We start from the raw sequence: 25,491 nt of genomic DNA, 5'->3' as shown, positions 1-25,491 counted from the left end.
AGTGCTCAGGACACCTGAGGGCCCCTCCTGGTGATTCTTGGCCAGCCAGGCTGGGTGTTCCTGTGAAGGGGCGCCATGGTGCTGCATCCAGAGACACTTGGGGACTGTGCGGGGCTGGGGAGTGAACCTGGTTGGCACATCCGGGAAGCCTCGTGCTGTCGCTCCGGTCCTGTGTTCGGACTTGTGCCAGGACACACCTCTAGAGTGGTCTGTGCGTGGCCACTTCTTGCCCTTCGCTGAGTGCCCTTTGTGGTTGCTGCCGTCCCCGTGCAGTCGCACGGTTTTTAGCTTGGTGCTTGCTCGCTCGCTCAGGGGCTTCCTGGGGCTGAGATTCCTGGTGGTGATGCTTTCTCATCTCTTAGTGGCTGCAGTGCTGCTCGCAGGGGTGCTTGCATTTTCCGGCTGTGTGTTATGGGGGTGACAGGTCGCAGGGCTGCCAGGCTTGCTCTCGTGCCTGTGGCAGCGCCGGGGACTGAACCGCCACTGGATTCTTCGTTTGGTGAGTTTCGTGTCCACCTTCTTGTGGAGACCTTACATGTGTAGGCTTTCAGCTCTAATGTACAGCAGGAGGAGAGGTAGAACCGTCCAGTTTTCCTTTTGTTACGTTTCCAAGGTAACTTTCTTGACCTTATTCAACCACCTTCTATTTTACTTTAGCTAAAAATGCCAGAGTTTTGTATTTATCATTGGGGTAGAAGCGTGCATTTTATGGTATGTGCCAGATAGTTCTGTTTCCACTTTAAAACAAAATGGCATTTTAATTATTTCATATTTTACATTTTATTTATTTCTGGGCTGGAGCGATAGCACAGCAGTAGGGCGTTTGCCTTGTGCACAGCCAGCCCAGCCGAGCTGGGTTCGATTCCTCCGCCCCTCTTGGAGAGCCCGGCAAACTACCCAGAGTATCTCGCCCGCACGGAAAAGCCTGGCAGGCTCCCTGTGATGTATTCGATATGCCAAATACAGTAACAACAAGTCTCACGATGGAGATGTTACTGGGCCCTCTTGAGCAAATCGATGAGCAACGGGAGGACCGTGACTGGGACCGTGACTTTATTTCTATTTTTTTCAGTACTGGGGATAAAGCGCAGGATCTCACAGGTGGAAACCATATGCGTTCCCACAGCCTCATGCCCAGAGTTCAGAGAATGACGTTTTAGTCAAGCTTTCCTCCTGGGGTGGGGCGAGGAATAGGGGGTTATGGTGCGTTTGCCTTTGACGACTGCCCCACATGGTCCCTGCCCTCTGTGGCTGCAGCCCTGGGCCCCCCCGGGCACTGCCTGAAGGGCCTGTGTCATGACTGTTGCCACAGGGCCTGAGTAGCACCGCCTCCCCATGTCATCACACTGACGTGCCAGCCCGGCCAGCCTAGAACCCGGGAGGGGCCCTGGGCTTCACTCTGCCTGGGAGACCCCTGCACAAGATCGTGACACTTGACTTGCTCTTTCTCTCTGTTCCTCTTGCACGCTCTCCCCTTCTTATTGTTGTGATGACCAGGATCGCACACTTTCCCTATGGTGCTTGTGTATGTTTGGCTGCAGTTGCTGAGGGATCGCACACTCTTGTGGAACCAGGAATCCCAGATGGCCGCGCCCTCAGCTGTACTCAGTCCAGGGGGCAGTGCCCAGGTTTACACGACCTCACGCTTGCAAAGCAGGTGCTCTTCTGCTATCTGCAGTTCCTCAGAGTTGTTTTTACTTCGTGAAGATGAACAGTTTTTTAATCACTGTATCACTGTCATCCCATTGTTTGTCGATTTACTTGAGTGGGCGCCAGTAACGTCCCCATTCGTCCCAACCCTGAGATTTTAGCAGCCTCTCCTTACTCGTCTTTCCCAGTGCTGCCATATTGAAGATTCTTTCAGGGTCAGCGGAGTGAGGCCTGTTATTGTTACTGTTTTTGGCATATTGAATATGCCACGGGTAACTTGCCAGGCTCTGCCGTGCAGGTGGGATACTCTCGGTAGCTTGCCAGGCTCTCCAAGAGGCCGGGCTCTTCAGGAAAAACTGTGTCGCTCTCTCCCGGGAGCTTTGTTTCATAGTCTCTGGATCTTGGCCATTGATGAGTAAAACATTTTTAATAATTTTTCTTTTTATACATTTATTGGGGGAGAAGTTTGGGTCCGCACTTCGGTGCTCAGGGGGTGCTCCGGGCTCTGTGCTTGGGGTTTTGCTTCCAGTAGTGCATAGGGATCAAGTGTGACGAATGATTGGATTTTGCATGCAGAGCAGGCCTTTAGCCCTTTTCTTCCTCTCAGACTCGAACAATAAATTTTTGTCAGATAACCAGCTGAAGGTAAAATGGGATTTTATTTATTGGTGGGGAAGGAGTTGGGAGGCCTGGGCCCACCCAGCTGTGCGCAGGAGTGACTCTGTGTTGGTGCTCGGGAACCAGATGTGGAGCGAAGTGGGTTGGCTGCATGCACGAGTGTCTTCCCCCTGCTCTCTCCACCTTGGGATTTCAGTTTTTCAGTTACGCTTAGACTGGTAGATGAAAATAAGTGTCATAAAGTTATCTTAATGTAAGAATCTAATAAACATATTTTCTTAAAAATCCATGAAAAGGGGACCCCGAGGCCCGGGCCGGCCGCCCCGTGGCCGCCTCTCCCTCGGGGGCCCGACAGCTACCGTTCAGAGTGGTTGGGTCATCGGGCGGGTGCGAGTCACCCCTTGTCACTACAGGCCTTCGTCGCCATCGGGGACTATAACGGACACGTGGGTCTGGGGTGAAGTGCTCCAAGGAGGTGGCCACTGCCATTCGGGGGGCATCATCCTGGCCAAGCTCTCCATCGTGCCCGTGCGGCGAGGCTACCGGGGGAACAAGATTGGCACATGCCACACCGTCCCCTGCAAGGTGGCAGGCCGCTGTGGATCAGTGCTGCTGCGCCTCATCCCTGCGCCCAGGGGCACTGGCATCGTGTCCGCACCAGTGCCCAAGAAGTTGCTGATGACGGCTGGGATTGACGACTACTACACCTCAGCCAGGGGCTGCACTGCCACCCTGGGCAACTTTGCCAAGGCCACGTTTGATGCCATCTCCAAGACCTACAGCCATCTGACTCCAGACCTCTGGAAGGAGACCGTATTCACCAAGAGCCCGTATCAGGAATTCACGGACCACCTGGTGAAGACCCATACCAGAGTCTCTGTGCAGAGGACCCAGGCTCCAGCAGTGGCCACCACATAACCTTTTAAATAAAGCCAAATTGACAAAGTTGAAAAAAAAATCCATGAAAATTTGGGCCAGAGAGATAGTCCAGCGGGTGTGGCTCTTGCCTTGCATGTGGCTAAGCCAGGTTCGATCCCTGGCATCGATCCCCAACACCCATAGGGTCCCTGAGGAGTGTTGGGAGTGCAGAGCCAGGAGCAACCCTGACCATTGCCAGGTGTCGCTCCAAAACAAAACCCATAAAAACCACGAAATTTTGTTGATAATGTTGATTAGTAAATTGTCTAAAACTCATGCAGCTGAACCATAAATCAAAACAACATGAATTAAAATATGACCCAGGATGTAACAATATGCAAAACTGAAAGATATCATTAGGTGTCTTCGACTTTGTTTAAGAATCTTGGGACTGTGGCTGGAGAGATAGCACAGCAAGTAGTGCGTTTGCCTTGCATGCAGCTGACCCGGGTTCAATTCCCAGCATCCCATATGGTCCCCTGAGCACTGCCAGGCGTAATTCCTGAGTGCAGAGCCAGGAGTAACCCCTGTGCATCGCCGGGTGTGACCCAAAAAAAAAAAAAAAGAATCTCGGGGCTGTAGAGAGTGGACTTGGGCTAAGTGCTCACCTTGCCTGTAGCTGGCCTTGGTTCCGTCCCTGGCACTGCATACGACCTTCTCAGCATCTCTGGGTGCGGTTGTAGAAAGGAAAGGCTTGGTGATGGGGAAATGGCTGGGAGTGCATGCACTGCAGGTGGAGGCCCAGGGTCTGATTCCTGGTACCACATGGTACTCAGGACCCCTGGCAGCCCCGGTACTGTTAGGCCCATGTAGCTCTGGACTAAGTATCCCTTGCACCCTCGGAGCTCTGCATAGGCAGCTTGAAAAGAAAGTCTTTCATAGGCCCGTGTAAATTTTAATTAATTTCTTTAGTGAGCCTGGAGTCCACCTGAGCTGCGCAGGAGGAAGAGAGCGGCTTGGAACACCTTCAAGAACGTCGAAGAAATAGCTAAGAGGACGAAGAACCTCCGGCTCCGGGCACATCTCTTTGATTCCACTGTTCTTCCTGCATTAACATATGCCTCAGAGACCTGGGCCCTACGCAAACAGGATGAGAACGCTATTCGGGTCTCCCAAAGAAGAATAGAAAGAGCTATGCTTGGAATATCACGTCTCACTCAAATGAGAGAACGAATCCGGAGTTCCGACATCCGTCGACGATCAAGAATCAGGGACGCTGTCTCATTTGCCAAGGTGTCGAAAATCAGATGGGCTGGTCACGTAACGAGATTTAAAGACGACCGCTGGACTAGAGCCGTTACGGACTGGATTCCACGGGATGTCAAAAGACCGCGTGGCCACCCACCTTCCAGATGGTCAGACTTCTTCATCAAGATCATGAACGATCGGTTTGAGGCCCTTCATGTTCCCGGAGCGAAGAGATGCCATTGGGCTACACTAGCACGCGACAGGGACAAATGGAGACGTTACTGGCGCCCGCTCGAGCAAATCGACGACTAACGGGAAGTTAAGTGATTAAGTGATTCTTTAGTGAAGCAGGACAGTTTTCATTGAACAAAACTAACTTTTTTTTTTTAAATGTAGGAGTACTGCTATTTATTTAGCCACTGATTAGGCTGATTGAATTATGCATGAACTTCACCTTTTTTCCCCCACTTTTTATAATTTTATCTATTGAATCACCGTGGAGCAGTTACAAAGCTTTCAGGTTTAAGTCTCAGTCACACAATGAAACACCCGTACCTTCACCAGGGCCCATTCTCCACCACCAAAAACCTCAGTATACCCCCATCCCACACCCTTCTCCTACCTGTGGGGCATATGATTTCCACATTACTCTCTCTATACTTTGATTACACTCAACATTTTGACACCACACCCACCATTTTTATTTGGGACTTTACCTCAACACTCAGATCTGCTGAAAAGGCAACAGTAGACAATTTGTTTTCTATTACTGGTTATGAATAACATATGATGTCGTGTGGCTGCAGTAGTGGCCGTGCAATTTTGAAATTCCAAAATTTCAACAATTAAATCTGGAGGGATTTCTTGCCAAAACCTGCTAGGTTCTGAGATTTGTTCCTGAGTCTCTGGGATCATGACCATTAAGCAGCTTGGTCAGGAGCCAGAGAGGCCATTCGTGGGCGGTGACTTGCGGTCTTGTTGGGATGGGGAGGAGAGGGCCGGCTCCACCCCCATCCCGTGAGGTGCTGCCTGTCTCGTCACTGTGGGCCCAAACCTGACTGTCCAATGGCCTCTGGTGGATGGCGGCCACCAAGCCACCGAGGGGGAGCAGGCGGAGGGACAGCACCCTTTCCCCCCGGGGTGGCCCGGCGACAGCAACCTACTGCGCGGTCCGGATGCATTTCTACCAAAAGACGCTGGGTTTCAAGATTTGTTTCTGAGTCTCAGGGATCATGGCCGTTAAGCAGTTCAATCAGGAACCAGAGAGGCCTTGCCTCCAATTATATAGCTAAGCCGGAGGTGGTTTGTGGGTATGTCTCCCACATACCTAACTTTTGGCCATTTACTTTCTTGGTAAAGTTTGCCCCAAGTTTTTGGGGTCTGGCCAAAGGCACAGCATCAATTTTGGGGTATCTGGAAGTCTGAAGGCGCCATGAGGCTGCTGATGCACTCGCCTCACAGGTACAGATTGACCTGCTGGCGGCACCATACCCCCAGCAAAACTTACTTTGAAAGATGTTGGGGGAAAGAAAGAGAGGAGATACGTGTACGAGAGAGAACATGAGGGCCGGAGGATAGTACAGCAGGCGAGGGCCTTGCCTTGCACACAGCCAGCTGGGGTTCAGTCACTGGCATCCCATATGGGTCAGGAGTAACCCCTGAGCACCACCAGGTTTGGTCCAAAGAGCAAAAACTACATGACTAAGTGAATATTCTTAAAAAGAGAGAGAGAGCGTGGACTTCTTCGGGTGGAAAAAGTTGCAAGCGAAGAGACAGAAGCAGACAGGACACGTGTTCAAGGGCGAGCATGGGCTTGAGGAGCAAGCTTGCATAAGACTAACGTGATGTATCGTAGTGTGCTGTATTGTGTTCATTTGTTCTTGTTGGTTGCTGTGCAGGTTGTGCTGAGCACCCAGGTGGTTGGTGTATGTGATGGGAGCGTTTCTGCCCGGGCCTTTGACCAGGGACCGCCTCAGTTCAAGGGAGTGTGTGCATGGTCTGCACCGTGTCTCTCCGGCCAGGGCGTCTTCCTTCAGACCTGGGCCTTGGCAGGGGCGGTGCTCCAGGTCAGCCCTGTGTTTCACACTGAGCGCAGATTGAGAAGGGGTCTCTGAGCCCACGTCCCTTTGCATTGAAAAAAGCAAACGCCATCCACTTGTTCTGTCTCTCAGCCTAGTACTTTTCTCGTCTTGGAGCTTGCTGGTGGCCTTCCTGGCATCTAGGCAGAAGCAGCAGTAGGGGCCTTCCCAACTTCTCTGCCCTTCATTGAGCCTCATAACGTAGAAAAGACCATTTTAAAGTGTCTAATTCAGTTTTTATTTTTAGGGTGTTCACAGGGTTTGCAGCTATCGCCACCTTCTGTGTGTGTCCCCGTGTCTCCTGTCCCCGGCCCTTAGCAACCATTTGATTACTTCTGACTCCTGCAGTTTTTTCGTGAGTGGAATCAGGCAGTATGTGTTCGTTAGTCTGATTTCTTTCAAGGTTCGTGTGTGATCGCACATGTCAGCACTGCATTCTTTTCCAAAGCAAAGGAATACTCCTCTGTCTGGATAGAGCGCCGTTTGTTTGTTCACTTGTTTCCGGTTTGGGGCCACGGTGAGTAATGTTGAGAGTGCTGTCGCCAGGGTGTCTGTGGGGAATAAATGTTTCCAGCTCTCTTGAGAGCTGTAGGCCTGGGTTTCCTCTTACTTCTCCTTTCAGGGCTGCCAGGAATATTTCTAGAGCACGTGAAATAGTAGAGGGGCCAGAGCGATAGTATAGTGGTTGGGGACTTTGCCGTGCACACGGCTGACCTGTTCGATCCTGGAGTCCCATATGTTCACCTGAGGACCACCAGGAATAGTTCCCGAGTGCAGAGCCGGAGTAACCCCTGAGCATCACCACGTACGGCCCGAATTCCAAAAATCAAAACAGTGTAGAAAGATAGTAACTAAGCAAGAATTAACAATCAGCTTGGAAAATTCACAGTACGGTTTGCTTCTCACCTACATAATACACATTTTGCTAGCAACAGTAAGGAGCTGAGGCGGTGCTCCTGAGGCATAAGCATTCTCTCTTTCGAATGAGCAGCTTCCTCCAGTTTCCTGTTCCAGGGCAGGGACAGGTCCGTGGTAGAAGCCGTGCTCAGGAGCAGAGACTAGTCTCTTCAGCTTATCACTGTCCCTTTGTACAGGAGAGCACTCGCTGGTCATCAGTGACCTCGGGGAGAATTGCCATGCTCGAGGGATGCTGTCCTCAGTGGGACTGGGGTGCCATTGCTGGTCCCTGTCACTGCAGGCACAAGCATCACTTGCCACATCAGGCCCCACATATGCCAGTTTTTCAGTTTGCTCTCCTGGAGCCTCGGGGATAGTGACATCCCAAGCTTGGCTTTCATAGGATCCCGATGGTGAAATCCTATTTTCTGGGTTCATTTTGTTTGTTTGTTTGGGGGCCACACCTGGCTATGCTCAGGGCTTGCTCTGGGCTCTAGGCTCCGTGCTTAGGGCTCACTTGTGACAGTGCTTGGGAGACCATATGTGATCCCAAGGACCAAATCAGGCAAGGTAAGTACCTTACCTCTTGTACTCTCTCTTGGACCCTCTGTCTTAGTACTGATTTTGAGGGGAGAGGCCTCCCAAGCAGTGCTCAGGGTGCCCAAGGACCAGGCCTGATGGTTCAGTGCTCGGGCCTAGTGTTACAGTGTTGCTGGGTCTGTGGTTTGGGGGCTCACAAGGATCACACCCAGCTATGCTTGGGGAGGGGTCATGCAGAGCCAGGGATCAACTTCGGGCCTCTTGCATGCCAGGCATGTGCTGCTGTCATTTGAGCCATCTTCCTTGCCCCGACCCGTGGGACTAGTCAACGTGGGTAACCGGGAGAGGGTGTGCGAGTGGGAAGAGAGAGAGACAGAGAGAGAGAGAGAAAGAGAAAGAGAGAGAGAAAGAGAGAGCGCTCAGAGCCTGTCCCAGCAGGCACTGCACAGGGAACCAAGTGGTGCCATGGATTGAACCCAGGTCTCCTGCGTGCAAGTGTGAGCACAGCCTTTTGGGCCAACTCCTGCCTTATTTTACTAAACACAATCTCCTCAAGTTTCATCTCTCTTTTTTTATTTTTTGCACATATAGCAAGATTGTTTTATTTTACTTTATTTTCAGAAAATATTTAAGGAAAGGGAAAGGAATGTAGGGAAGCTCCCAGATTGTGGGAGGGGTCTCCTAAAGAGGAATTCCCGATACGTTTTTTTTAATGACCGAGTAGTTGTGTTCAGCTTTATATACGTAGTCATGCATTTCCCTCATCTGTCCCGAGCACCTGGATTATTTCCAGGCCTTAGCTGTCATAGTTTGCAGTGACATGGACCACACAGATACACGCCTCCATGGTGGGAGTAACGTCTTTTCAAATGAGTGTTTTGTATTCTCCAGTAGGTACCTAGGAGTGGTGTTGCTGGATCATTTGGCAGGTCCAGTTTTAGTTTCTTGAGGAACCTCTACACAAGTTCCCATGGAGAATACATCAGTTTATATCCCCACCAATAGGGTACCATGATTTGTTTTTCTCCACACCACCCACCAACAGTATTTCTGATCTTTTTTTATATAGACCATTCTCAGATATGAAATGAATCATTGCTGATTTCTCACTAACTAGGGAGTAGAAAAATACATGCACACATGATAGTCTTTATCCCCTCCTGAAATTAGACTAAATCGACCTCAAAAAAAAAAAAGATAAAATAGCTTAAATAGCTATGCTTGAAGAGCATATATAGAATATAATGTTTCAGTTTCTAGCACGTGACTGATGTTGACAAAGCCCAAAGAGAGAAGGAACGAGCAGTGACGGGAACCTCGCGAAAAGCGGATTTGGGTCAGAGAAGCTGGAGAGCTTGAGAAACTGTTAGGTTAGGACTTTTGAAAATGACGGGAGTAAAAGAGGATGATTTTCATCTCTTTAAACAGAGATCCTTCTTTAAACAAAGATCCTTCTAGAATTGTGAAAAACCAGCTCTATAAATGTATCCATATGTTTCTTACATGCTGATTACCTAAAATATTCATTGAAATTTAAATTGATAAAAATCAGTTAAAGCACTCTTGCTTTTTGGAATTCGCGTCGCTCCTTTCCCGTTGTGTTGGTGATAGGGGGCTGGGGTGTCACTCACTTGGTTACGCCATTCCCCACTTCAGTCACACTTAGCATGCTAACCAGGTGTGCTCGATGGAGGTTGCACACTTTCTCTTACGCTCACTCGCCAGAGGTTGCACACTTAGTGTAGCGTTGAAGGTCCCAGATGAATCACACTCAGCATGTGGAATGGTGCCAGGATGGGACTCGGGGCCTCACACTCGAGACGGGAAGGTGCTCTGCCCGCTGAGCTACCCCCTGTCCAGAGCATCCTTGCTTTGTGTTGCGTATTTGGCTCCGTGTGGCATCACTAAGCTGCCTGCTCTGGGTGAAAGTTCTTGTACTTAGTAGGTGAGTTTTCTGCTTTTTAGAACTTAAAAGCTGCAACAGATCCTTCCAGTATCGGTGTAAGAACAAGTTATGATCCTGGTTTGTATAGATCTTTTTTGTTTGTCTGCCAGACATGAACCCTAACTCTGTGCTCTCTGTCCTATCTCTTTTACCCTGTTTTTGGTGTTTTCATGGGATTCGGAGTATACAAGTAGAAATTGGGATTGAAGTGGTCTGAGTCCTAGACCCCCACCTTCTGTCTTGTCCATGTTGCTTGATGGAGCAAGGTAAAATGATGACTGTTGCAGGGTTCATCCTGCTGGATGCTGTCAGTGCTTCTCGGGTCTACGTGTGAATGCCATGGAGCCCATGAAGTCCTTGGAACGCACCTCCCATGGGCCAGAGGGCCAGGGCTGCCCAGAAAAATGTCAGTCCAGAGGAGAGAGCATAGAGGGCTGTGTGTGCGCGTGCGTGTGTGCGCGTGTGTGTGTGTGTGTGTGTGTGTGTGTGTGTGTGTGTGTTTGAGGTGGGGGCTGGGGACAGACCAGAGAAAAAAGAAGTGAGGAACTAAATCCAGGTATGTCTGTAACCACCTTAACACGTTGATGCGGGTACACACCACTGGTGGTTATGGCTTAAGTAGCACGGATTGCAGACAGGGTCAACATGTTTAAGGTAAGCCAACTAAGTTTGCCTAGTAAGATCCAGGGACATGACTCAGTGGCAGAGCACTTTCCTTGCGTTGTGAATCCTTGAGTTCAGTTTTTGGTACCACATAGTCCTCTGAGCACCATTGAAAGTGACTCCAAACACTAAACCAGAAGTAGCCCCTGAGGACTACCAGATATCACCCAAAACAAATTTTTTGCCCATTAAGATAGAGTCACAGGTTATGAAAACACATGTGGCCAACCCGGATTCTATGCCCGGCATTCCATATGGTTCTCTGAGTGACCCTTCCAGGAGTGACCCCTGAGCACAGAGCCAGGAGTAAGCCCTAAGAACTGCTGAGCTAACACAAAAACAAAACAAAACCAAAAATTATACGAGATAAAATGCAGCAACATGGTTATTGCAAGAAATTTATCCAACAAAAGATCACTAGAAATATCAAAAATGAAGAAATGGAGAAAGGTGAGAAGGAAGGTTTTAGGACTACACTAGTGTCAGGCAAAATAGAATTTAAGGCAAAAATAATAGAAAGGATGAAGCACTGTAGCACTGTCTTCCCATTGTTCATCGATTTGCTCGAGTGGGCACCAGTAACGTCTCCATTGTGAGACTTGTTACTGGTTTTGGCATATAGAATATGCCATGGGGAGCTTGCCAGGCTCTGCCGTGCGGATGGAATACTCTCAGTAGCTTGCCGGGCTCTCCGAGAGGGGCAGAGGAATCGAACCGAGGTCGACTTCGTGCAAGGTAAACATTCTGTCCTCTGTGCTATCGCTCCAGCCCAATAGAAAGGATAAAAGTGTAATAAAAAAAGTAATACATCAGGAAGTTTCTAATAATCCTAATTTAATAATATAAACTAATGTAAAAATTCACTTGTAATCAAGTGAAATGATATAATATTTATCATATTTAATGATATAAACTAATGTAAAAATTCACTTGTAATCAAGTGAAATGATATAATATTTATCATATTTAATGATATAAACTAATGTAAAAATTCACTATCAAGAAAATCACTTGTCATCCCATTGTTCATCGATTTGTTCAAGCGGGCGCCAGTAACCTCTCCATTCGATCGTTTACCAGTAACGTCTCCACTACACTGTAGCACTGTCCTCCTGTTGTTCATCGATTTGCCCGAGCGGGCACCAGTAACGTCTCACAACAAATTGTGAGACTTCTTGTTACTGTGTTTGGCTTATCAAATACTTCACGGGTAGCTTGCCAGCCTCTGCCGTGCGGGCGAGATACTCTTGGTAGCTGGCTGGGCTCTCCGAGAGGGGCGGAGGAATCGAACTCGAGTCGGCCAGGTTGGCTGCGTGCAAGGCAAATGCCCTACTCTCTGTGCTATCGCTCCAGCCCAACGTCTCCACTAATAATGTAAAAATTATTAGAACTTATGTTTAACAAATCTACAAGTAGTAAGATTTGTAAATAAGCATTTGAAATTGGAAGATCAGATAAAAAAATACTGCTAACAGGTATATTTATGACATACAGACTCCTTCATAACATGAACTTTCACAAAAGCTGACCTCATACTTGATAACAAAGGAAGTTTCGACTCAAAGAATATTTTCTGGACTGTTTGTTCTCTCCACAAAAGTTAAGTAACAGACAGCAGTAAACAAAAACAAGTTTGAGAGCTTTAAAATCAATAGAACTTATAATATATCTAGGACATAAATTACAACAAAGGTACTGAAGTGTATCGGGTTTATAGGCATCTGTGCTCTGGGATGTGGTGTTTTAGAAAGGCAGGCTCCTTGTGCAGTCCTCCCACTGGGGGCGGTGATGTGAGTCGAATTGTGGGAGTCCACACTCCAGCTGGTGTTGGTTGAAAATGCCGGCTGTGAAGGGTAGAGGAAGGCTGGGGACCTAGGTTGAAAGTGACTGAAGTATCGAGCCAGGAATAACCCCTGTGCATGGCAGGTGTGACCCAAAAAGCAAAAATAAAAAAATAAATTGTATGCTGCAACTATAAATAGTTATTTAATTATGTGCCATAGATTAGTGGATTTTCAGTATCTAGATGAAGTCTGAGTAGGATTTATTCCCTCAATAACACTCAGTCAACAAATATATGTTAGACCCGTTCGGTATTAGCACTGGCGTTGGGGAACATAGCAGAGGAGGAGCAAGGTTCCACTCCCATGGGACTCGTGTTCTCACAGGGTCGAACCTGATAAAATGCTCTAAAAGGATATAACAGATGATGGGTGTCACTTTTTTCTCAAGAATGACTAAAGAGGAAGTTCCATAAATGAATATGTATTTTTTAATGGAATCTTTAATTTGTCTAGTCCCAAAGACTCCAGACCCAGAGGGTTTACAGCCACATTGGAAGTTTACAGACTTTCAAATAACAGTTTATATAACATTTTTTAGATAATAGTTTATTTGATGAGGCTAGTAGAACTTTCATTCTCTGATTGAACAAGGCTGTAAGAAAAGTGAGGTGGACCAGAGAGAGAGTTTAGTATGTCAGGTACTTGCCTTGCATGTGGCTGACCCCTGCTCAATCCCAGCACCACATATGATCCTTCAAGCCCACCAGGAGTGATCCTTGAGTGCAAAGCCAGGAGTAAGTCCTGAGTACAGCCAGTTATGGCTCAAAACAAAAAAAAAAGGAAAGGAAAAATGAGGGACCAGAAACATGGCACTTACTTTGCATGTGGCTGCAGTGCCTGTGGCCCTGGTTTGAATCCTGGCACTGCATGTGGTCCTGAGAACAGAGCCAGGAATAGCCCTGAGAGTTGCTCTGTGTGGCCCAATGAGGAAGAAGAAAAGAGGAGAGCCAATCTCACTTTGAACGTGGGTGCAGAAATTCTAAATAAAATGTCAGTGTATCCATTTCAGTAGCATATTAAAAAATCATGACCAAGTAAAGTTGATTCCTAGAAAAGAATGCTAAAGATTCCAGGTCAAATCTATTAATAGGCAGCATTGTCAAAAAGAAGAGCAGCAGTATCATTTCAGTGGAGTAAAACGGAATGCCCTTTCATGATGATAATTCGTAAACTAGAATAGAAGAAATATTTGACCTGACAAAACCTTTAAAACTCACTTGGTTTTGAAACTGTGTAGACATTTCCCTCAGAGCAGTAAAAGAAGCAACACCTTCCATTTCAGCTCAGCATTTCTGCTTGAAGGGTCTAGCCGAAGCTGCACGGGAGGAGGAAATTTGAGAAGAATTGGAAGCCTGAATTAAAACTATCCATATTCATCGGTACTATTTTTTTCTGACATAAAAACCTTAACTTGTGGGCCAGAGCGAATGTACAGTGGGTTAGGGACTCACCTTGCATGTGACTGACTCAGTTTAATCCCTGACATACTGTCCTCCTGGAACGGCAGGAGTGATCCTTGAGTGTGGGGCCAAGAGTAAAAGCCTTGACCTTGGTCCCAAAACAAAACAAGTAATACATTAAAATTAACTTTCAAGTGAACTGCAACCAGATTCAGTAGTTTGCCAGCATAACTCTGTGTGTTTGGCAGGAGTTTGGGAATGTTCCCAGGTTGGCTTATGCTAGCAGTAAGTAAATGAGTATCAACCCAGGAGTATCTGCTGTGTGTGCACACACACACACACACACACACACACACACACACACACACAACACCTGGCTGTGCTCAAGGGCTTTTCCTGGCTCTGTGCTCAGGAGTGCCCTGGTGGTGCTTAAGGAACGTCTGGTCCAAGGGACAGAGCAGGCGTCAGCCATGTGCCAGGCCATTGCCCTAACCCCTGTGCTGTCTCCATCCCAAACTTATCCTCTTTAAAATCAGAGAAAAAGACACAGAATAAACTGGGAATCCTGCTTTGGAAGACCCTTCCCATAATCTGGGAGCTTCCCTAACCATATTCTCCCTTTCTGTTGCGCTGTATTAAGATTTTTTCTAAAAAGGAAAAAAAAAATCAAATCATGTCTGGAGTTTTTGGTGTCATAATGTGAAATTGTGTAGAAGCATTGAGGTGGTTCATGTTTGGGGCCTTCCAGAAATTGACAGTCAGATGAACAGTAACTTTACTGGGATTGTGATTCCAGTGGTAGAGCGTAGAGTGTCTGCCGGGCCGAGTTCGGTGCCTGACCGCACACTGGCCCTCAGCCTGAGCACTGCTGATACAGCCCGGTGACCCCGATGGCCCCCGGCACCACAGCCCTGGCCTGAGTGCCTGTCAGACCCAGCATTCCAGGCCAGTGTCCCGGATTCCACGCACTCCTACAGTTACACATTACTAAAGAACACCAAGTACTTGGAGGGGAAATGGAAAGGCAGGAAATAACCATGCTCGGGCCTGCAAGATTCAGCTCATGAAGATGTCTCTTTTCCCCAGGTTTGTGTGTAAGCTGATATTACCCAGTTAAAAGCCCACCTTTAGGAGAACTGCTTGAGGGTCCTGGGGTTCTGGCCCCATGCTTTGCAGGGTGGTCTGCTGCTTCCATCCGTGGCATCATCCCACATCCTGAGTGATCTCTGGCGCTGTGACAAAAAAGCGCGCTGATCGAAGCGCACATGACTGGGCTGTACGAGCACAGCCGAGTATGCGCCACCCACCCCAGTGAGCACTGCCAGCCGGCCAGCAAATAGGTAAGAGACACGGAGGAGAAGGAGAAAATGCCAAGCTGCTCCAAAACATATGCGAAGAAAGAACTGAAAATTGCCATGTCAGCTTGAAGATAGTGTGTAAAGGGGACTTGACCCGGCGCTTCCTGGGAACTGGAGTGATCGACACCGACTGGGAGATGGCTTGGAGCAGTCCTGTGTGCAGACTAGGAGGAAATACTTTCCCACCACTCATCTGATATAGCTCAGGAGCCAAGATAGTAAAGCACTGGGAGAATCTTACAGTGAAGAAAATCCAACCCAAAAACTGAGGAGAAGAAATGAAGCTTACTCAGAAAACACATACAGAGGACCAGAGGCATGTGAAAGAATTTCTCATCAGGGAAATGGAAATCAAAATCATGAATCCCAAAAGTAGAAGGAGTGTATGGGGAATATTGTCTGCCATGGAGGCAGGGGGCAGGTGGGAAATGCGGGCTATGCTGGGGATATTGATGGTGGGGAATGTGCACTGTGGAGGGATGGGTGTTTGATCATTGTGTGATTGTAACCCAAACATGAAAGCTTGTAACTATCTCACAGTGATTTAATAAAATTAAAAAAAAAAACACCACAAACCACAAGTCATCGCCTCACACCAAGGAGAATCGCACGCATCGAAAAGAACAAAACAGCCCGTGTTGGCGTGGATGGGGGGTGGGAGTGTTGATTGGTCTAGCTTTTGATTTGGTTTGGTTTGGGGACCACACCTGGAAGTGCCCAGGGCTGACTCCTGACTCTGCTCCTGGCGCTCAGGTGTCCAGCCTTGAGTCTGGAACTCCATCATACAGAGCATGGCTCTGCCCGTTTGAGTTAGTGCCCCAGCCTGAACTTTAGTTTTTAGTATTATTTTCGTCTTTTTGGTCATTACAGATGCTCATGAACATTCCCAGTAATGTGATCTGAGATGCTAGGTAGAGCCATGTCCAGTTTTTATCTACCTGATTGCCATGTATAATATTCTAATAGGGGCTGGATAGCACAGCAGGTAAGGCATTTGCCTTGCACACAGCCAACCTGGATTCAATTCCCAGCATCCCATATGGTCCCCTGAGCACCCCAGGAGTAATTCCTGAGTGCAAAGCCAAGAGTAACACCTGTGCATCGCTATGTGTGATCCTAAAAGCAAAAATAAATAAATAAATAATAGGGCTCAGCAGTTAATGTTTTTTGTTTGTTTGGAGGGTCTCCCAAGCAGTGTCAGAAGCCTGGGGTACACTTCTGGCAATATTTGGCAAACCAAGGTGGTAGCTTACTGCTCCGACCCTAACTGAAGTGCTTGGGATTACCTGGGCCGCCATGGCACCTCACAGCTACAGTTGGTGATGCTCTTATTTACTAAGATCCCAGGGATAATTGGTCACGCGTGCAGGGCAAATGCTCTGTCGAGGAACAGCATCTCCAGTATTTTTCTTTTAAGGGTGAGTGACATTCTGTTTCCAGAAATAACTGGAAAGGACCTTGGGACACACCTACCCCCAGCTCTGCACTTAGGACTTAATCCTGGCGGTGCTTGGGGTACCATCTGGGGTGCTGGGGATCAAACCCGGGTCTGCTGCATGCAAGGCAAACCCCTCTCTGTTGTCCTGTTGCTGCAACCTCTCTTTCAGCTTCTTGGTTTAATATTGCAAAATTGCTTCTGTGTGTGCTTCATGTGTTCACTGCACTGTAGCACTGTCTTCCCGTTGTTCATCAGTTTGCTCGAGCGGGCACCAGTAACGTCTTACAACAATTGTGAGACTTGTCTTTACTGTTTTTTGGGGGCATATCAAATACGTCATGGGTAGCTTGCTAGGCTTTGCAGTGCGGGCGAGGTACTCTCAGGGGCAGAGGAATCCCAGGTCAGCGGAGTGTGCAAGATAAACGCCCTACCTGCTATGCTATCGCTCCAGCTCCCGTGTATTTACATATTCACTAAATTGTTTTCCATTCATACTCTTGTTTTTCATCAAAGTTAAAATGTGTTGCTTGTAATAGCTTTGATTATGTCGTACACACTCCCATCAAGTTTTCATTTGTTTGGTGTCATTTTATTTGTTTCTGAAATAGTTGTGTATTTTTTCCAGAGCGTCCTATACCCTTTGACTATATGATGTATGAGCATCTTCAGAAATGGGGGCCACGAAGAGAAGAAGTGAAATTTTTTCTTCGACATGAAGATTCCCCAACCGAGAGCAGTGAGCAAGGTACATAAGTACTTTTCTCTCATTTGGTAGTTTTTGCCATAAAAGTTCATCTAAGAAAAGTAGGAAAAATCACATTGTCTGAAGAGAAAAATAGGAACACTACGCTAGTGGTGATGATTGTGAGAGGAAGAGTTTGTACCTCACTCATTATAAGTTTGTACCTCAGTCATTGTAAGTATTTCATGATCATTTAATATTTTTAGGCACTTGGCACTTATTATCTTCTCAGTACATTAAATCGAATAATGTGCTTAGACACGTGAGAGAACGTTCTATTTAAAGTAACTTTTAATGAAGACTAGATGAGTCAGCTATCTAGATTTTAAGGCTAAATAGAACTGTGAAAAGAATAAATAGAAATACTCTGGGATATTAAAAAATTTTAGGGTGGGGGCCAGAGGTATAGCAGGTCACGTGCTTGCCTTGCATGCAGCCAACCTAGATTTCATCACCAGCACCCCATACGACCCCCTGAGCACCGCCAGAAGTGAGCACAGTCAGGAGGAAGTCCTAAGCACAGGCAGATTTGGCCAAAAAAGAAAAAGAAAAATTCAGAACAATAAGAAAAAGAAATTGGGCTGAATAAGATATTTCTAAATATAACACTGTCGTAAAGGAAAAGAAAACAATCAGTGAATTATTTAAGAGGAGAAGGGGACAGGAGTGATAGTACAGTGGGGAGAGTACTTGCCTTGAACAAGGCTAACCTGGGTTCAGGATTAAACCCCGAGCACTGCTGGATAGAGCAACAAACCAGAAAGAACATAAAAATAAAAGAGGAAGGAGCTGGAGCTTATAGGACAGCAGGTGGCCAACTGGAGTTTGATCCCTGGCATCCCATACAGTCCCCTGAGCACCGCCAGGAGTAATTCCTGAGGGCAGAGCCGGGAGTGAGCTGAGCATCACTGGGTATGACCCAAGAACAGTAAAATCAAAGAGGGAGAAAATCCTGTTGACATGGCAGCAGTCACGCCGAGGAAAGCTGCAAGATAAATTATCAGCTGGGAGGGGCCAGGGGGGATCCATCAGTGTTTGGGCACCTGCCTTGCATGCGGCCGATCCTGGTTCCACCCCTACTATCACTGGGTGAAGCCCGAGCACTAGCTGGATAACCCTCAGGCCTCCGGTGAACTACCAGGCCAAGAATCGCCAGTAGGGGACCCCGAGTCCCAGCCTCTTGCTCACCGCTTGGGGTACAAAGAGGAAAAACCATCATCTGGGAAACAGCACTGATGACTTCTTTGGCAAAGGACTGATTTCCTTTACATATACCAAGTACCCCCACGTCAGTAAGAAGTAGACCGAGAGGCCGGGCAGGAGCTCAGGCACTTGCCTCCCCTGTGGCCAACCCTGGCTGATCCCTGGCACCATACACGGTTGCCTGGGCACAGAGCCAGGCGTGGCCCCTTCTGCCTCAAAGGAAACAGGAAAGCAAGACCTTTGCCTGGGCGGGCCTCGCTGACACCTCGGTAGTGCTTCAGAGCCTCTTTCATTTTTCACTGGCAAGTTGACAGGAGTACGTGTTTTGGGGTACCCACTGCTGCTTTTGTTGTCATTACTCCCCTGACGCCCCTAAAGAGCTTTGGGGCTTTTTGTCTTGGTTTATTTTGACTCCGCCTGGTGGTGCTCAGGGCTGACTCCTGGCTCTGCACTCAGGGGTCACTCCTGGGGGTGCTCAGGGAACCATACGGGGTGCTGGGGATCGAACCTTCCCTGCTGAATTCTCACCCCACCCTGAGGAGCTTTTTATGGATATTCTATTCTCTTTTTTCTCCCTTTTTGGCGGTGGGGGTTGGGGGCTTCGAAGCAGTGCCCGAGACGCTGGGCGTTCTCAGCAGTCTTGTCCAGCCAGGCCTCATGATCCAGTGCTTGGGCCCGTTGGTGTAGTGCTGCTCCAGCCCAGCAGGGCGCATCGAGAGGTGCTGGTGAAGGGTGCGCAGTGCTGGGGGCTGAACCCGGGGCCCTGTGCTTATTGGCCATGTGCCGCCCCCCTGGTTGATGGTGGTCACTCTTCTCAGGCCCCTGGACGCTGTCACTACTTGTCCCCCTCTGCCTCCCATCAGATCTTTTTTAGATCTTTGATCGATCTTTATTACTATATATCTTGACTATACATATAAGGAGTAAAATATTTTATTTCCACTCTTTGAGAATGTAGTTTAACGTTAAGCACTACTTTAATGGTAGAATTTTTCTTGTAAAATTTCAAAGTGATATAAAAGAAGTAAATGGGAAAAATGCTTTTTTCCCTTTTTTAAATATTAGGCTCATGGCCTGGTTAGGAGACCTAGTCACAAGAAACTGTTTAAAGTTCTGCATTCCTGGTAACAAAGTGAACACCGTGGCCATGAGAATTCTCAGATCAGCATCCGGTTCTGGAGACATGCGCAAGGGAACAGCATTTGGCCAGCAGAAAACTCATTCCTGACACTTGACCTCATCTGCTCCAGATGTGTGCATCACACTTTCTTTGTTAGGAAACATGACAGGTGGAAAATATTTTTGGGTTAATTTTTTTTTTTCTTTTTTGCTTTTTGGGTCACACCCAGCGATGCTCAGGGTTAATCCTGGCTCATGCACTCAGGAATTACTCCTGGCGGTGCTTGGGGGACCATATGGGATGCTGGGAATCGAACCTGGGTTGGCCATGTTGGCTGCGTGTAAGGCAAACACCCTACCCGCTGTGCTATTGCTCCAGCCCCTTGGGTTAAATTTTAACCCTTTGAAAACAGTACCCTCAGGCAGGGCCTATGACTGTATCAGTGTTAGAGCACTTGCCTTGCCTGTGAGGCCCTGGGTCTCTCTGTGACAAAACCCACACGCACACACGCATACGCTGAGACATGTAACAAACAGTGAATTCCTGAGATGGCTCAGTGTCGATGGTGTTCACTCGGGTTCTTAACCCTGTCGTGTGCGTCAGGATTTTGTCAGATGACTAGGTAGTAGGCCCTATTTAACTCTCCTCTTTGTAATTTTGAGGAGGACACACCCTTGGTGGTCAGGGCTTACTCCTGGATCTGTGCTCAGGGTTCACTCCTGGCAGGGCTCAGGGGGGGTCACATGTACTGGGCATCACCTGGGTCAGAGACATGCAGTGCAAACGCCTTCCCCACTTGCTCTCACTGGGGCCCACTGGAGAAGCGGCCTGGGCAGAAGAGAGAACTCGTGGGTAGGGGCATGTGCTGTGATGCTGGAGCCATTGGAAACTTTTTATAAAAGTCAGCTTCAGAATTCTGAAATGAGAAAGCTAGGAGAAAATACTTCCTTTACGAGGCTGGAGTGATAGTACAGTGGGTACGGTTAGCCAGCCTGGGTTCAATCCCCAGGATCCCGGATGGTCCCCTGAGCAGCGCCAGCAGTGACTGAGTGCAGAGCCAGAAGTTACCCCGAGCATTGCTGGGCGTGGCCCCCAAAAACAATTTAAGCAACTTTATATAAAAAAATTAATTGTAAAATATTTTTCTCCTATACTATGTCCTGAGTTTTTCATTCTAGTATTTTGTAATGTTCAATACATACTTAAAGTGAAAAATCAGAATGTATTGCTTCTAGTATCTTTCTGTAAATTTGGTCCTCTTTCTCTAGGAGGTCGTCAAACTCAAGAGCAGAGAACTCAGAGAAATGTAATAAATGCACCTGGAGAAAAACGCACTGAAAATGGGGTAAGTCATAGTGAATTGAATTGAATTCCTTCTGATTATCAAGGCTGGTCCTCTTGGTGGCGAGGCCCCTGTGGCCACAGTGTTGAGGGGTGCCAGGAACTGGGTTCAGCCTGGTACCAGTGAGTTTGGGTTACAGTTTCTCTTTAAAGAACTAATTTCTGGTAGAAATGGTCTGTTTGTGTTGTAACTTCCAAATCTTTGTTAGCAGTTATAAAGAGACCATGAGTGAGTGGCTTTCCCAGCCCACGCTGCGGCCATGGCCAGGCTGGCCTTGGTCCCTGTGAGGGCGCCTCTCTGTGCGTGCTGATGGCACAGCGCAGGAAGCCGACGTCAGCAGTCTCCGGGCTGAGATTGCTGAACCTCTGGGCCATCTCCGCTGCCAGGGGCCACAGATCCCTGCCTCGGCCAGCACATAGAGCATCTCCTCGGCTGCTCTTTGCTGCTTCCTGGTCCCCGGCAGGCTGGGGAAGACAGTGAGCCTTCCCTGCAGTGGCTTCCTTTCTGCCTGGGGACTAGAGTAGCCCCCTTCTCTGGTCCTAGGCTTGATGTCTGCTGTGTTCCCAGCTCCTCTGAGTTCTTTTCTAGAAAACGTTGGTGCTGTTAAAGGAATGAGCAGAAGTGAATGGCAGAGCCAGGAGTAACCCCTGTGCGTCACTGGGTGTGACCCAAAAAGCCAAAAAAAAAAAAAAATGAATGGCAGGAGAGAGAGATGGTTAAAGTATCTTTTCTGGGCATTTTAATAGAGTAACCTTTCCACATAATTTTAAGGAAGAGAGAGTTATTTATTTCTTTTTCTGATTTTTCCGTTGACATGTCACCTTGGACAACTTACTTAACACAGTGCTTGTTACAGCCAGATACACCAAACAGAAAAGGGTCTTGGAGGGGTGTGTGTGGCTCAGATGATCGAGGCCCTGCCTTCCATCTGCACCTAGCAGCTGCTCTAGCTGCGGGGAGGGGCGGGGGGAGGCGGGAGGAACCGGAAGGGGAGGACCCAGAGGGGACTTTTGTTTGTTTGTTTGTTTGTTTTTGCTTTTTGGGTCACACCTGGCGATGCACAGGGGTTACTCCTGACGCTGCACAGGGGGCCATATGGGTTGCTGTGAATCGAACCCCGGTCGGCCGGTTGGCTGCATGCAAGGCAAACTCCCCACCCGCTGTGCTATCTCTCCAGCCCCTGTTTGTTTGTTTTTTAAGTGCAGCAAGGTAGATGCGAGATACGTAGATGTGAGAGAGAAAGAGGGAAAATGTGTTCACGAGAGAACACGTCAGCAAAGAAGCAGAGACAGCAAGCGAGATAGCTGTTGTGTGGAACGCGGGCCTGAGGCCCAGAGGCGTCTTGACGCCAGTTCTGATGTGATGGGTCTGGGGCCTTCTCTTTCCTGGTGGGGTTTTCGTAATAGGGAGCTAATATTTACACTTTAAGATCAACAAAACTGAGACTTGAAACCAAAAATTTAAATTCGTCTGTAGCCTCTGGGTGAGCTTGTAATTAGAGAAAGGAAGAGAGCAGGTCTGGAGGTGAGCGTTTCATCAGAGTTGCTGCTGCACTTTACGACACACACACCTGCCCTGTAATCCTAATACGTTAGCTTTGTACGGCATTTATTGTCTCCAAAGCACTTTGAGGCTCATTTTTAAAGTTAATAAGATGTTCAAAAAAAATATTTAAGAACGTTTATAGACATGGATAAGGGCCCTTCTGCCTATAGTGAGGTCTGACAGCGGGGAGTGGGTCAGAGAGGAACGGGGTGCTGAGATGGTGTGGGGTGCCCGCCCAGAGCAGTGGATGAGGCAGGAAGGGGGGTGAGGGTCTGCTCTCTGAAACTGCAGGGCGGGGTATAGTCTACGCTGAGGAAAGCAGGTTGGGGCGCAGGTCCTATCCCCAGCACTGCCAGGAGCCAGCCCAGATCACCAAGCACCACGAGATGACCCAAAGCCAAAAAGCCAGTGCTGTTAAAAAAGTCAGAGGTCTCGGGCCAAAATGACAGCACAGCAGGTATGGAGCTTGCTTTGCATGTGGCCGACCCATGTTTAGTCCCGGCACCCCATATGGTTTCCCAGGCACCGCCAAGAGTAACGTTCAGTATGGCCCAAAAGCAAACACAAGAAAAAGTCAGGGATCTTATGAAATAAAGGCTCTCACCCCACTGGTAGGACTTTTGAATCTGTTGATCTGAGGTGACCTGGAACATTCCACATAGGACGTTGTCTCACCGGATGTGGGACCCTCCAAGTTACTCAAACCCATTCCCATGGCATTCAGGACTGGCTTGTCCAGCCACATTCTGCATACGCTATGAGGGGAAATGGCTCCATTCTCCTCGTACCTGTGACATCAGGACTCCCCAGACCCCAGGGTAGAGGGTGAGGGGATTCTGGAGATGCTTCAGGAAAGGAGACGTGTTTGGGGGGAAACGGTGAACTAATGTTATTCTTTTAAAAATTAGTTGATGTTTGGGGCTGGAGCAATAGCACAGCAGGTAGGGAATTTGTCTTGCACACGGCTGACCCAGGTTCGATTCCCAGCATCCCATATGGTCCCCCGAGCACCGCCAGGAGTGATTCCTGAGTGTATGAACCAGGAGTAACTCCTATGCATTGCCGGGTGTGACCCAAAAATGGAAAAAAAAATTAGTTGGTGTTTGACAGAAGTGTCTTGTGACATTATAAGGTGATGTGGGGCTTGCGGGGGGGCTAGTTTAGCCTCAGAGTGCAGGCTTTGCATTTGGGAGCTCTGGATTCCATCCCTGGCACCAATGGAAAGAAGTTACAAACTAGGCCTGATTTTGACTTCTTGGCCTGATTCTTTCTTTATATTGTGAAATACACATAGAGAATGTGTAAAAATGTACAACTTAAATAATTACTAAGCAGAAATCCAGATAACTGCCACCCATACCGGGAATGTTTTTCCTCGTTCTTTAGGACGCAGTTCTGTGTGGTGTACTTCTTTATTATATTTATTTCTCTTTCATGGTGCCAGAGACCAAAACCAGAGCCTCACACCTGGAAGGCAGGTGCTGTAGCACTGAGCTGCCTCCCTGCCACGCCAGAGTGGAGCCTTAGTCTTCATCAGAGACAAGGCGGTGGGAGGCAGCTGCTCGAATTCTGCGTCTAATTGTTCAGAGAGAGAAAGGGTGACCTGCCATGCCCCTGCCTCCAGGAAGCCTTCTGTGTCTCTCTGCAGCCCATCACCGTTTCAGTCTTGGAGAAACACCGTCACCTGGAGATTCCTTGCTAATTTTATTTCTTTGGTACTATATACTAAAATCAAGGTTATCTTAATTCTTTACATTTTATTTTGTTGTTGCCTTTGTTTTCAGGCTACAGCTGGCAGTGCCCAGGACTTACTCCTGCCTCTGCGTTCAGGGATCACTCCTGGCTCTGTGCTCAGGAAACCATATGTGGTCCTGGAGACCAAACAGGGTCAGCTGCATGCCAGGCAAGCGTCCCCACCCCGTGCTAGCTCTCTGGCTCTCCTTTACAGTTTTTCAGCAGGGGACATTATCCTTTCCTGATTGAACTTTTGAAACTGTTTATGTCTGGTCATTTTTTAATCTACAAAAACAGTATTTGCGTGTGTTTCAAACTAATAGTACATCGGTAACTAGTGCCTGGTGGATTGTGTGCCTTTCATGAGAGAAATCACGTGTCATGGGAAGAGTCTTGTCAGAGATCCGGTTAGGATCAAGAAGGCTTGCTGTCACTCAGGGTGCTGAGGTGAGCCGGGGGAGCCAGCCAGCGGCCTAGAATCCTTTCCCGGCTGTAAATCAGCTGAAGGACTTTCCTAGCGGGCCTTCGGTGGGTCAACGCAGATAACAGATAACTGGAAACTCAGAAGTTCGTGTCTGTCGAACAGGCAGTAAATGCTCTGCATATGTAAGCTCTCGAAATGAGTGTTCTTTCCAAAGCCAGCATTGCACTCTCTCCCGGCTCAGCAAGGGAAGAAACATCCTGAGTGGCAGAACAATTGTGCGAGATTCCTGAGAGGATCAGGAAGCCTCCAGGAAACAGATGGCATCTTAACGGGATGGGGTGGGAGGCATTGCAGAGAGTGCAGAGGTGGGGAAGTGTTGGCTTCTGGAATGAGGAGCCAAGTGCGGGGGCGAGGGCGATTCGAAGAGCGCTGGAGCTCCAGTTTGGGCGCGTTGTAGCTCAGGTCCGAGATGACGCTGGGCTTGCTGGGCGTGTGCTGGCGCCACCCCCAGAGGAAGGGAACTTGGCGGGGGCCAGAAAGAGAGGGGCTTGGCTTGAGGCACACTAAGTGTGCGGTGCTGGCAGGACACTGGCATAAAGAGATGAAGCTGCTGGTTGCAACTAGGGACCGAGGACGGGAGTGGCTCGGCTCACGGGTGGGACAGGGGCTTTCCATACCCAGAGGTCCTAGCTTACGTCACCCGCCACCCTCTTTCTGCTGCAAGCAGAAAGTACCTCTAGTTGCCCCTGAGTCCGTATCGGCCCTCCCTGCAGATCCAGTGACAGGGGTGGCATTGGGGGTGGGGAGAGCAGGATTGCCTACTTCGGAAACGCTGGATTAAACT

At 48.3% G+C, this 25,491-nt stretch overlaps 1 protein-coding gene and 1 pseudogene across 1 annotated transcript in view; both read left to right on the top strand.

Moving 5' to 3' along the window:
* PPP1R13B (protein phosphatase 1 regulatory subunit 13B) overlaps nt 1–25,491 on the top strand; it is a 99,142-nt gene that overhangs the window by 47,609 nt on the left and 26,042 nt on the right. Inside the window, exons 3-4 of the mRNA XM_056113746.1 lie at nt 17,163–17,282; nt 20,871–20,947. Of these exons, the coding sequence (XP_055969721.1) occupies nt 17,163–17,282; nt 20,871–20,947 (197 nt within the window). The remainder of the gene's footprint in view (nt 1–17,162; nt 17,283–20,870; nt 20,948–25,491) is intronic.
* On the top strand, nt 2,395–3,214 carry LOC130023124 (40S ribosomal protein S2-like; annotated as a pseudogene).

Source organism: Sorex fumeus, unplaced genomic scaffold, assembly GCF_029834395.1.
Source record: "Sorex fumeus unplaced genomic scaffold, SorFum_2.1 ptg000022l, whole genome shotgun sequence".
Lineage (NCBI taxonomy): Eukaryota > Metazoa > Chordata > Mammalia > Eulipotyphla > Soricidae > Sorex > Sorex fumeus.
Note: the sequence above shows the minus strand (reverse complement) of the source record. Positions and strands in the feature narration are given on the sequence as shown.